Source organism: Pan troglodytes, chromosome 3 (genome assembly GCF_028858775.2).
Source record: "Pan troglodytes isolate AG18354 chromosome 3, NHGRI_mPanTro3-v2.0_pri, whole genome shotgun sequence".
Taxonomy (NCBI): domain Eukaryota; kingdom Metazoa; phylum Chordata; class Mammalia; order Primates; family Hominidae; genus Pan; species Pan troglodytes.
This window is the reverse complement of record NC_072401.2, coordinates 4,616,426-4,630,540: the sequence shown is the minus strand read 5'-3', so window position 1 is coordinate 4,630,540 and position 14,115 is coordinate 4,616,426. Positions and strand designations below refer to the sequence as shown.

Here is a 14,115-nt window from a genome sequence, read left to right as displayed (position 1 = left end):
TATTGCAATAAATGAAACTACATTTATGTCTGAAATTATTGGGGGTGACAGATAATAAGTTAAAGCCCCCATAAGAAATATAAGAATTTGAAAATAGAGAGAGGTCACCAGTTACTAAGACTAATAAATGACCAAGGTTAACAATCCTACTCCAGTAGGCCTCAGACTTTTTGGCCTCAGGACCCCTTCACACTCTTAAAATTGAGGTCCTAAAGAGCTTTTGTTAATATGGGCTATAGCTATTGATATCTACCATACTGGAAATGAAAACAGAGTGACCTTTGGAACAGGTAAATACACACTTCACAGGCCACCAGGGTGAGGACTTCATCACACATCATGTAGCTTTGGGCAGACTAACTGTACACTCATAAGAGGAGGAAAAAACAACTAACATCTTAGACAATTTTGAAAATAGTGTTGGCCTCACAGACCCCCAAAAAGGGTTCCCCAGACCATACTTTGAGAATTGCTGCCCTTCTCGGTAGAATATTTATGTGCCAGTAAGCATCTTTGCCATGACTGTATCTGTCATTCAAAGAGGTTCTCCCAGAATAAACAATTTTTGATTCCTTTAAAAGCTAAGCAGGTAAGTTTCACAAATAAAAAATTACAGCCATCGGGCCAAGCGTTGTGGCTCATGCCTGTAATCCCAGCACTTTGGGAGGCCGAGGTGGGCAGATCACTTGAGGTTAGGAGTTCAAGATGAGCCTGACCAACATGGTGAAACCCTGTCTCTACTAAAAATACAAAAAAATTGGTGGCGCATGCCTGCAGTCCCAGCTACTCGGGAGGCTCAGGCAGGAGAATCACTTGAACCCAGGAGGCAGAGGTTGTGCAGTGAGCCGAGATCGTGCCATTGCACTCCAGCCTGGGCAACAGAGCGAAACTCTGTCTCAAAAAAAAAAAAAAAAAAAAAAAAATTGCAGTAATCATTAGGCTGTAGGAGATTTAGGCAAACAGAATCATCTAAAGTTTTTTCAGGGCAAAACTAAGTCTGTGATATTGCCTTCACGTGGAATAATTTTGAACTACTAGTGATAATAACAGTACTTTATATTCAAATGCACTAAAATGTATAAAGGGCTTTCACAATTATCAAAGAAATCTCCCAATAATACAAGGTAGTAAAATGCAAACTGGGAATCCATAGTGATAACAGAAGGTCACATCAACAAACACAATTACACAAACACCGTAAAAGCAGCTGCTGTGGAAGCGTCCTGTTGCATGTTACTTCTCATGCCTATAAGGTAATTGTTGTTCATCTGTAATGTGCTATTAAACTCATGTTTAATTATAGGAAGAAAAGTAATATATATGTATTGTATAACATAATGTGTGTGTGTGGAGATATATATATAGAGAGAGAGAGAGAGACACACAGAGAGAGAGAGAGAGAGAGAGAGAGAGAGAGAGAGAGAGAGAGAATACCTTAAAAAAATCTTTTGGGAAACAGAAAGAGGCATGAATTAAGATAACAAAACTTTGAAAATTAAATGTTTAAATTGGAAGAATTTTCTTTTGAGAATATCAAATGGTTAAAGCTGATTCTTATTAAAAAGTTTACTTCCTGACTCCCAAATTAGAATTTTAAAAATTAGACACTCAAATTCCTTCCAAGAGAACCTGTAGAATTATTCAAAGTATATTAGGTTAGTCTAAATTAACCTATATGATGCTTTCAAAAAATAAGCTTAATCTAATTCTAAAAAGACAACTAAATATAGCTTATCCATTTTAGAATTAATTTGAAATTCTGAGTGCACCAAAATTACTATACTTTCTTTAGAGACAGATGGCTTGTCATATAAAAATATAGTTGAAATAAAAATTAAAAGTATGCACCTTTTTAAAGTGACTTTATAAAACCATTTACAAAACTTTAAGTCAGATGCATCACCAAAAATATAAAACAAAAAGTAGTTAATCCCCCTTATTTTGTTTAAAATCATCAATGACATCAAACAACAGCAAAACTTCTTACAAAAACAAGAAGAGCCAGTGGTGTCTGAGCATCCGCATTATGTCCTTCCCTTCTGCCTGTGGGTACTGAATCAGTTACCTGTATGAGACCGTTTGTGAAGCTCCAAGTTGCTTGGGTGTTTAAAAGGTTTCCCGCATAATTCACACGCATATTGTCTCTGGGACTGAAGTGTCTGGGACTGGTCTTCCAGGGCAGCCGGGTCTTCAGGCCTCTCCGTCTCACTAATGCAATTAAAATTCTCACAACTGACGACTTCTTCACTTTCTTTTTCTTCAGCACTTTGGCTGCTAGCTTTCTCTAGGGTATTTTTACTAGCAGATTCCAACCTCTTTGTCAAACCATCATCTGACTTGGGTTCAGATACTTGCTCTGCAGATTTCTGTGACTTCAGGAAATTGAGCTTCTTCAGATGAATGGCCTTTTTGAGCCTCATCTGCTTGACAGGTTGTTGGCATGTGGCGTCTGACTCAGGGTGTGGGGCAGAGTCATTCACAGGCTGGGCCAGGAAGTTGGAAGGTAAGTGCTCGGGAGACTCCAGGATGCATTCAGAATGACTGACAGCACAAGGCTGGCTCTCTACCGTGGTAAGGTCTGTAGAGGTGCTGAAAGCAAAAGGTTGCTCAACAACTCTCTCCTGACTGGGACCAGCTGCGTGTTTATGGTACTGCTTACTGTAAAAGTTTCTGAGTTTGTAATAGTAATTTGGCTGTTTGAAAGGCAGTTCTGTGCAGCTGCCGTCTGAAGTATCAGGAGCTTGTTTTGAGATTTCACCTGCGGAGTGATGACGATTAATTGATGGTGAAGCATGCGGATGCGATTCATCCAACGTTTTGTTCTGCTGTGCATCTGCTGAACATTCCTGCAGTAAATGAGGGGGGTAGTTTTCACTGATAACACAAGTGGCATCTGGGGTCAGGGTGCTTTGTAGAGACAATGTACTATTACAAGGCATGCCAGGTGGCTGTACTACAGTGGCTGATTTTAAAAATGTGTGACACAGACTCAGAACATTTTGAACTTGCAAACACTGTGCTGTGTCCAGCATTACTTGTATATTGTCCTGGTTAAGATCTAGATGAGAAGTGTACATGAAGTCCAGGATCTGCCCTATGCCACTGACATTTTTAACATCCAAGTGAAAAACATCATTCTTCTGGCTTGAAGAATTCTGAAAGAGGCTCCTGGTAAAAGAAAGAATATCTGTTTACAGTGCCAAAAATTCACACCGTCTTTTTCTTATAAATAACATTCATATATTAATATTAAAAAATACTATCCTTCTGTGAATGTCAAAACTTTTAACATAAGTACATTTTAATCCTTTAAAACAACCTGGCAAACCATCCAACTAAATAATTCAGATGAATTAAATTGGTGGATTGGGTATGCAGACTTCAAAATATATCTCAAAGTAAATTTTGAAATATACTCAAATTTACAAATTAAAAATTACATACATTTATATGACTGATAAACCACAAATCAAGAAGTTTCTAAGATAATTCCCAATATGATCTAAGAAATAAAAGATTGCTCTAAATATTTTTTCGAAAGGTAATTATCCATATATATTAAATACATACTAATAGAGTACACAAAATTAAATAATATATACTTTTCACTATTTCATATTTAGTCTGACAAGTATTATATTTTAGGCCATAAACCATATACACAAATATTTCCACATCTAAGTGCCTAGAAAACTTAAAAAAAAATAGCTAGAATAAACCAACCCTCCACATACATTCCTTTGTAACCAGTAATTTATTTGGCTGTTAGGTTTTTCAGCCAGCCAGTGGTTCAAAAACCAACAGTGAGAAAAACCCTAAGAGTTAGTGAAGACCAAAATGCACTCTAAAGCCCAGGCACTTTATTCTGGGTACAAGCCAAGGTCACAGGTGAACAAATTTGTATTATGTATGAAATAATAAGCTCAGGTAAGTAAGTTGAAGGCATTTTGTCAAATACAATCACCTATTTCCCCCAAACAGCCTTCAGTTCTGTTTTTAAGCGCAAAACAGCCTGTGTATCACAATATCAAAATTTAACTGTCCTGGGAAGACAGAAAAAACAGGTGATAGCAAACCCAAGAGTTTGCGACCATTTTTCCTAGGAACAAAACCTGCTACCTACCTTAAGAAGCTGATTCATTACAATGTGTAATGTGGCCTATACAATAACTGAGACTCAATTTGATGATTCAGGATTATCAAGGAAAGTGCAAATCATGTCCCACGTTGTCTACTAGAGCAGTAAAACGGTATGCATTTTGGAAACAAAAAGTACTTTAAAAAGAGAGACTTTGTATTTAAAGAGAGAGAAACCTGCTAACAACAAAATGAACTTATGCAGAATCACTTAACTCTAACAATTTTTTTTTTTTAAGAGACAGAGTCTCCCTCTGTTGCTCAGGCTGGAGTACAGTGGCATGACCACGGCTCACTGCAGCCTCCAACTCCTGTGCTCAAGGGATCCTTCCACCTCAGCCTCCTGAGTAGCTGGGAATACAGAATAATGTTTAAATAAGCTGAAACACAACTTCTTAGTATTATTATTTATAAATAAATATTTCATATAAGCCAAAATGATTATAAGGTTTTCTTAGAATATTCAAATGAGAAACAAAAACTAAAATGCTTTAATTAAGAAAAAAAGAAAAGAAAAATCCAACACCAAATATGTTTTTCCCCTGATTTCTTATCACAGAAAAATTCTGACCGGGAACTTAATTCCTCCATCATTTTATCTTGAAAGGATAAGAAATATATGTAGAAGACTGACATTAGCCAGAATTAGTAAAATGAAAGACAAACAACCAAAATACTTTCAATCATCCCAAATTCATTTTACTTAAGAGCCTCTTTTCTTTTCAGGTTACTCTAAACACAAAAGCAAAAATAATAAAAATGGTTAACAAACTTAAAAATTAAAACAACTCCTACAAAATCCAATGTGCTATAAAAGATAAAGATAGTGAAATCCAAGGAGAACAAAATATGAATACTTCCATACTAAAAGAGCTTTACCCTTAATTCACAGCTAGGAGAATGAAGTCTAAAATACCCACCTAAAATACTGGCTGAATGCTGCCAGGACATTCTTATGCGCTTTAAAGCAGACTCCTTTTACCACCAACATACAGTCACAAAGCAGGCCTTGGATTCGCTGCTCATGCAGTTGCTGGAGGAGATGGCAGCTGTGGGTAGCAACAGGGTCCATGCTCAACCATTCGAGTGACCTACAGCAAAAAATCACAGATACGACAGATATTCTTAAGGACCTCACTGGAAACTAAATGGGATTGAAACTTACTGATTGATCTGTGCTTCACTCTCTCATCACAGTTTCTCACACACACACACACACACACACACACACACACACACACACAGACATAACTCTGTTTCTGAGGCATCTAGACCGCTGCTGTTCAACAGAATTACCTGTCATGATGGAAATGCTCTCTATCTGCACTGCTCAATACAGTAGCCACTGGCCACACATGGTCACTGAGCACTTGAAATGTGGCTGGGGGATTGAAATTGTAATTTATATTTTAAAAGCCACAGAATTTAAACAGTACAAATCTAGAATATGACCATGTTAATACTGTATGTACTTCTCGGTATCTACTTAGGAATATGTCAAATAAAAAATAAAATAATATATACATACATAAAAATGTATAAGGTGAAAGAAAAGCCAGCTGGCTAAGATCAAATCCATATTTATCGAACACCTGTACACAGGTCACTGAATTAGAAGTCGGGGAAACGAGGAGCCTATTTTGGGAGATAAGGTACAGGTCAAAATACCTAACATCACCAGACAATGATATCAGAGACATTGCAAAGAAGCAGGTCCCCTCACTCGTGCCTTTGTGCCTCCCTAAGAGGCTACTTGGTCAGATGCCTGAAGGAAGGGAAGGAGCTGTGCAGGTACCTGGGCCAGAAAGGACAGCAAGCACCAAGTCTCTGAGGCAGGAGCTTGCTGGGCTCAGGTGTGGCTGAGTGAGTGGCAGGAGATGACATCCTAGAGGGGACAGAGGGTCAGGTCATGCCCAGGCCTGCGGGACTTGTTATGAACCCTGACTCTGATTCCAAATGAGATGGGAAGCCATTGTGTAGACACTGCAAGTTTCAACCTTCAGCCTCTGTTCTCCAACTGACTACTGTGTGCCAGGCTGTAGGGTCACAACAATGAACAAAACACGCCAGGTCGCCACTCTCATGCAGCTGAAATTCTAGTGAGGGAAACACACACACGAAAGTGCCTGACGCACGACTAAACAAAACAGTTAAGAGCCAGACACTGATATACACAGGCCAGTAAGCCACGGTCTTGGACGTCTAGGGCGCAGTCTAGTAGGGGATGATTTATGGAAGAGAAATAGTTGGAAGAAATGGAACCAGTTTGGGACAAGACTATGAAGGTTAGGCAGTCTGCACTAGGCGTGGTGGTTCACACCTGTAATCCTAACACTTTGGGAGGTGGAGGCAGGAGGATCACTTGAGTCCAGGAGTTCGAGATCAGTCTGGCAACACAGTGAGACCCTGTCTCTATGAAAAATAAAAACAAAAATTAGCTGGGCATGGTGGCACATGCCTGTAGTCCCAGCTACTTGAGAGGCTGAGGTAGGAGGACTGCTTGAGGCCAGAAGGTTGAGGCTGTAGTGAGTCATGATGGCACCACTGCCCTCCAGCCTGGGTGACAGAGAGAGACCCCATCTCAAAAAAAAAAGGCAGTATGGTACTAAAAATCTAAAAAGGCATCATCTGCTTTTTTTGCCTTCATTCTCAGTACTTAAGCATGGCTGAAAAAGTCACTACATTACTAATCCCAAATCTAAGCTTTTCAACACACCCCTTACTTCTCACTTAGACTTATCTCCCATTACTCCAAGTATGTGGCAGCCAAAATGAACTACTAGCAGCTCCCCAAACCACCTATGTTCTTGGCCAGTGGGTTGGAGACCTAGTTCCACCACTCACTGGCTATATGACTTTGGGCAAATGACTTCTCTGTGACCCACTGTCCTCACCCTATCTCACAGGTTATTGTGGTTACCTGTGTAAACATTTAGACTAGTATCTGGCATATGGAAGGATTCTGTAATAATCCGTAAGGATCACCTGGGGAGCTTGTTAAAAATGCAGATTCCTGGGTACATCCCAGGGTTTTGTTCTGTCAGTCTGCAGGGGAGCCTGGTAACCGCATCACAGGCATTCCGGTGATTCTGAGCAGGCGGACTGCAGATCTCTGCCTGCGCTCTCCTCTGAAAGCCTTTGGTTCTGTCCTGAGAATACTTTACTTATACCTGACCCTCCCACCTTCCAGATCAGGGCTTAGGTGAGCTGTCACCTACTTTCCCACCATTCTTTTTTTTTTTTTTTTTTTGAAACAGGATCTAGCTCTGCCACCCAGGCTACAGTGCAGTGATGTGATTAGAGCCCACTGCAGTCTTAACCTCCTGGGCTCAGGCGATCCTCCCGCCACAACTGTGACTACAGGCATGTGCCACCATACCTGGCTAATTTAAAAAAATTTTTGCAGAGATGGGGTTTTGCTACATTGCCCAGGCTGGCCTTGAACTCCTGGGCTTAAGCAATCTGCCTACCTCGGCCTCCCAAAGTGCTGGGATTAAAGGCATGAGCCACTGCACCCAGCCCCATGATTCTTAACCCGCTCTGGGTTTGGGGTTGCTCCTCTGTGATCTTCCCAGGGTCTTCATTCCCATCACGTCTCTTTCCCTCACTCATAAAAATGGCTGTGACTTAAACTTCACTAAGAAGGCTGAACCCAGTCGGGCGCAGTGGCTCACTCCTGTAATCCCAGCATTTTAGGAGGCTGAGGTGGGGGGATCACCTGAGGTCAGGAGTTCGAGACCAGCCTGGCCAACATGGTGAAACCCTGTTTCTACAAAAATACAAAAATTAGCCAGGCATGATGGCGAGTGCCTATAATCCCAGCTACTGGGGAGGCTGAGGCAGGCAATTCACTTGAACCCAGGCGGGGGAGGTTGCAGTGAGCTGAGATCGCGCCATTGCACTCTAGCCTAGGCGACAAAGTGAGACTCTGTCTCAAAAAATAAAAATAAATAAATAAAAGAAAAGAAGGTTGAACCGATGTATAACTTGATAACCATAGTGCCTTAAATTTTTCTCAGTTCCAAATTTCCCACTCACCCCTCCCTCATTCCCTTAGGCTTCATGGGATGAAACATGCCTCCTCCTTCCCAAGATGAACCTTCCCTCTCCCCTTGAGCCTTCCTGCCTCCCCTAGAACCTGGTTCCATCAGTGAAGCTTTCATTGCTTCACCCTGTCCTTCGGTGGCTCCTACACACAAACACACTGACATTGCCCCATGCTGAAAACAAAGCAAAACAGGGTAACGACAAAGCCCTCCCCCTAGGTTCCTCTAGTCATCACAGGTCTCTCTTTCATACTTTTCAAAATAGCTATCTACATGCCCCACTTTACTTTCTCACGACTCCTTTCTCACCTTGTGTATTAGTCCGTTTCCATGCTGCTGATAAGGACATACCCAAGACTGGGCAATTTACAAAAGAAAGAGGTTTATTAGACTTACAGTTCCACATGGCTGGAGAGGCCTCACAATCTTGGCAGAAGGTGAAAGGCAAGGAGGAGCAAGTCATGTCCTACATGGATGGCAGCAGGCAAAGAGAGCGCTTGTGCAGGGAAACTCCCGTTTTTAAAACTATCAGATCTCATTCACTGTCATGAGAACAGCGTGGGAAAGACCCACCCCCATAATTCAATCACCTCCCACCAGGTTCCTCCCATGACATGCAGGGATTGTGGGAGTTACAATTCAAAATGAGATTTGGGTGGTGACACAGTCAAACCATATCACCTTGCAACCTTGCTGCCACTCACTCCACTGAAACAGACTTTCCTGACAGTGACTTTTCCTCAGTCCTCAACCATCCTCTCCAGCTTTCCTGCCACACATGGCAATGTGGTCTGCCAACTCCCATCCTGAAATCCCTTCTTTCCCAGAACTCCTCTGGTTCTCTTCCTATGTCCCTGATCTGTCCCATCCCTATCCTGTACCTGTCTCCCTCAAGCCTTGCAAACATTGATGTTCCTTAAGGTGCAGCACCATAGCCCTCTCCTCTTTCCCTTGACAATCACTTTCATTCTTGGCTTTTACATGTTCTAACACAATTCCTAAATTTGAAACTTTAGCTTCAGCTACCAGTTCTAATCTCCAACTCTCTGCTAAACTTCTTCAATGGCATGCCCCTTCAATGTAGAATCTCTAAATTTCATCCCCCATCACCTCACCTATCAAATCGAGACCTTATTCTGATTCCCCTCATCTCTTTATGGAAAGCTTTGTTTCTAATGTGTAGGGTTTGGGGTATTGGCATGATCTCCTGGTTTGAGATCTCCTGGTTTGAGATCAAAGTGAGACTCAGAGAAAACTGGGACAAAGAGCAACACTGAGGTACTGCCCCAAAAGAGAGTACAGAAAGAAAGGCATGATGGTAGGTGGCGAACACTGTTCCCAGTGCTGAATCCTCAAGGCTAGTAACAGCCAAGTGAGTAATCAGTTACCCACCCCTGCCAAGCTGGTTGCCTGAAAAGGCTTCTAAGTTTATCATTCTTTTAAACTATCATTTACTGACTATTTAACCACAGACCTGTGCTAAGCATATCATATCTGATATGGTTTGGCTCTGTGTTCTCATCCAAATTATAATCCCCACATGTCAGGGGAGGGACCTGTTGGGAGGTGACTGGATCATGGGAGCAGTTTCCCCCATGCTGTTCTTGTGATAGTGAGTGAGTTCTCAGTAGATCTGATGGTTTAAAAATGTTTGGCAGTCCCTGCTCCCCCCACCTGGTTCTCTCTCCCCTGCTGCCATGTAAGATGTGCCTTGCTTCCACTTCGCCTTCTGCCATGATTTTAAGTTTCCCGAGGCCTCCTCAGCAACGAAGAACTGTGAGTCAATTAAACCTCTTTCCTTTTTAAATTACTCAGTCTCAGGTAGTATCTTTATAGCAGTGTGATAATGGATTAATACAACATCCATTAACTGAAGCAAGTCTCTAAGAACCCAATTACCACCATTCACAAGAGAAACAATTAAGATATGGAGACTTTAAGTCACTTATCCAAGATCATACAACTATGATGTGCCAAAGGCAGGATTTGAATCCTGGCCCCCAAACACTGGAGTCTATGCTTTTACGCTATGCTATCGCCCACGGGAAAAAAGACATTAAACACACACCCACACACACACACACACACACACACGAAACCCTCCTCCACGGACCTGTTAAAATTAGGTAAAAATGTCAAATTATACAAATGTAAATGTCTAGGTATATTAGGTAAATGTCTAATTAGAAAATTAGACATTTTCTAGGTCTATAGAAGTGATAAAGGAAAAAGTTATTTGGAATGACCCCCAGAGTTATGATGCTACGCAGTTATTAACTGTTACACAATTTACTTTTACTATAGGAATTAGAGGCTGGGTGCGGTGGCTCATGCTTGTAATTCTACCACTTTGGGAGGCCGAGGCAGGCGGATCACCTAAGGCTACGAGTTCGAGACCAGTCTAGCCAACACGAAGAAACCATCTCCACTAAAAATACAAAAATTAGCCAGGCGTGGTGACACATGCCTATAATCCCAGCTACTCTGGAGGCTGAGGCAGGAGAATCGCTTGAACCCAGGAGGCCGAGGTTCCAGTGAGCCGAGATTGCACCACTGCACTCCAGCCTGGGCAACAGAACGAGACTCCATCTCAAAATAATAATTATTATTATTCCATATCATTTTGTATAGTTCTCTAAATTACTTCATGATGTCAATCCTGTACCTCCCCAGTAAGGTTATAAAAAGGTCTGGAAACCCCAATAAGGTTATTAAAAGGTCTGGAAACCCCAATGAGGTTATAAAAAGGTCTGGAAAAAAAATTGTATCTTACATTTCTTATGTGTTCTGTCAATTATAAACAAAAATGTATCTTATACCTAATAATAGTAATGATTATGACAAATACTTATGTTTCCTAGATGCCAGGCACTAATCTAAGCCCTTTACACTTATTAACTCATTTACCATAAGATAGGTGCTACTATTATCCACATTTTACAGGTGAGGACAATGAGGAATTTGTCAGATTTAAGATGGCCACAAATTCTCTGATGATTCTCCCATGGGGTAGTGGAGTCTAGGTCTCCTTCCCTCCTGCACAGGCTCTGCCTTAATCAGATTCTGTGCTACAAAGCTGTGCTCATTTCCCAGGCCCAGGCCTTAAGAGCTAACAGCTTCCACTTCCCATCTTTCAGAACAGTGGCTATGGAAGGCCTGAGCCACCTGTAAGATGCCCAGCTAGAGAGAACACATGGAGACAAAGAAGGGTTCAGCTGGCTCCCAGGAAAGCCATCCTGACCTCTCCAGGCTGGCCCCTCCTCCAACTGAATGCCACTGAGTGATCCCAGTTGACACCACATAGAATTGAAGAATTTCTCAGCTGACACCTGCCTGAATACCTAACCTGCAGAATTATGAGATAAAATAGTTTTTGAGTCACTAAATTTGGGGGTAGAGTGTTACACAGCAACAGAAAACCTGACCATGTACAGAGAAGATGGTCACACAGCTAAAAATAGGTAAGTAATAAGGGACAGAGGTGGGATTCAGAGCCAGGGAATCTGACACCAAAGCCGCATTCATAACCACTGTTTCCTTTGATCGGAATCAGCTGCCTCTTCAGTCTACTGCCTATGCCTGATTGTCCAGGTAATCCCACAGACAAGCTTTGCATTAAGGAACTGCACAATTCAGGACTAAGATGTGCTACACAAGGTGTTATAGCGTGACAGAAGGAGCAGAAGGTTCTCTTCCATCTTTGCGACTAACTCACCTAGTGACAAGCAGTAAAAATTTTCTGTGATGAAGACATGGACTCCATCCGTCTTATTGAACAATGTATCTCTGGTGCCTAGCAGAGTGTCTTCGACATAATAGGCACTCAATACATATTTCTGGATGGATGAGACTCTGGGCCTCAGTTTTTCATCTATAAAAATGGAGAGGTCCCCTATTGGACTAGAGGATCTCTTTTAGAGGTTTTTTTCTCATTCTAAAAGCTACAAATCTATACAAGGAATGTGATGGTGGAAAGATGGTATGAATGGCGTCAAAAAATGAAAATATGGGGGGAAAAGAAACAAGAAAAAGTTTAGATCAATGTGAATGAAGAAATGCTTCTAAAGAAAACAACAGCCAGAATGGAATTTCAACCTGCAGAGAGGACTCCTAGAGCAAAGGCCCCTCAATTCTACCAACAGGTCAAATACTACTGGATAGAATTTGTGGATGTTTTTTCAGCAGTGCCATTAATAGATTACTTCTCCAAGGGCCCACAGTTCACGCACCTTAAAGTCAAGCTTACCTCAGAGGGCTCCTAAGGAGTCTGCCCATCATCATACTTTCCAAATGGCTTACTTGTAGCTCCTCACCTCCACCCTACTCATAAAAGCACTGGCTTGAAGCAACAAACCTGGAATCTTGTCTTAGCTTTATGCTGACTCTTATCATACTGGGAAGGCCAATTCGGTTAAACAGATACTGTGTGCCTAACATGTGCAACAGATTGTCGTGAGGATGGAATGCTGACAAACGGAACAGATGTGCTCCCTGCCCTTCACAGGCTCTGTGTCTCAGTTTTCCATCATTCACTTAACTTTACACAGTGCCCATTATGCGCTAGGCACTGAAGGTACGATGGCAAACACATCAGATACGGTCATCCATGTCTTCATGAAGCATCAGTCTAGTGGGAAAAACAAGTATCGTCGCACTGTACCAGAGTTATTTTTTATTTTTTTCTGAGACGCAGTCTTGCTCAGTTGACCAGGCTGGAGTGGAGTGGTGTGCTTTCGGCTCAGTGCAACCTCCACCTCCTGGGTTCAAGCGATTCTTCTGCCTCAGCCTCCCAAGTAGCTGGGATTACAGGCATGCACCACCACGCCCAGCTAATTTTTGTATTTTTAGTAAGGACGAGGGGTGGGGGTCTCACCATGTTGGCCAGGCTGGTGTCAAACTCCTGACCTCAAATGATCCACCTGCCTCAGCCTCCCAAAGTGCTGGGATTACAGGCATGCGCAACCACACCCGCCTAATTTTTGTACTCTTAGTAGAGATGGGATTTACAGGGTTTCACCATGTTGGCCAGGCTGGTCTCTATCTCTTGACCTCAGGATCTGCCTGCCTCGGCCTCCCAAAGCGCTGGGATTACAGGCGTGAGCCACCGCACCCAGCCCTGTACCAAAGTTATTAAATGGAGGAAGCAGAAATTAATTTGGGAGGCAGGGTCAGGGAAAACTTCCTAGAAGACACATCTATGCTGAAATGTGAGTTAAGTTTGCCAGACTAAAAAAATGAGCGGGCTCACTTTCTTTGAGTATTCAGGAGGACAAACAAACAAACAACAACAACAAAACCCAAAAACAGTACGAGAGCACAAACAAGACTGAAGTACACATATGTGCCCTGAACACAAAAAACATCTTGAGCACCCTGCTTTTAAGCCTCCTGGCCATTCTGTCACTTCTGTTGGGAAGTATTTCCCTCCTTGTCCATTTCTGTGAATTCCTTTTGTTATGGTTAAACTGTTCCCCCAGCACTCCAGAATGTGATTGTATTTGGAGATCAGGCTTGTAAGAAGGTAATTAAGTTAAAATGAGGCCATTAAGGTGGGCCCTAATACAACCTGACTGATGTTCTTATAAAGAGGAAATCTGGATGCAAAGAGAGACACCAGAGATGTGAAAACACAGAGGAAAGACCATGCGAGGACACAGCAAGAAAGCAGCCACGTGCAAGCCAAGGAGAAATGTCTCAGAAGAAACCAAACATGAAGACACCTTGATCTTGGACTTCTAACCTCCAGAACTGTGAGAAAATAATAAATTTCTGTGGTTTAAGCCACCCAGTATTTTGTTTGCAGTCCTAGCAAACTAATACACCTTCTATTCCAGGCCCAACACTGCTCACTTTCAGAGTGAAACCTTATCACCCATTTACACACACCTTGGGAGTGAAGGTTTCTCACAATACTCTGTGCATCCTCCACTCA

At 42.0% G+C, this 14,115-nt stretch overlaps 1 protein-coding gene across 3 annotated transcripts in view; it reads right to left on the bottom strand.

Moving 5' to 3' along the window:
* Nucleotides 1-14,115, bottom strand: part of ZBTB49 (zinc finger and BTB domain containing 49) — a 31,578-nt gene that overhangs the window by 16,628 nt on the left and 835 nt on the right. For all 3 annotated transcript variants that reach the window (XM_001154268.5, XM_009447296.4, XM_063809325.1), the window contains exons 2-3: nucleotides 5,058-5,228; nucleotides 2,066-3,168 (exon numbers count right to left, since the gene is read on the bottom strand). In XM_001154268.5, coding sequence (XP_001154268.1) covers nucleotides 2,066-3,168; nucleotides 5,058-5,209 — 1,255 coding nt within the window. In that variant the 5' untranslated portion in view covers nucleotides 5,210-5,228. The remainder of the gene's footprint in view (nucleotides 1-2,065; nucleotides 3,169-5,057; nucleotides 5,229-14,115) is intronic.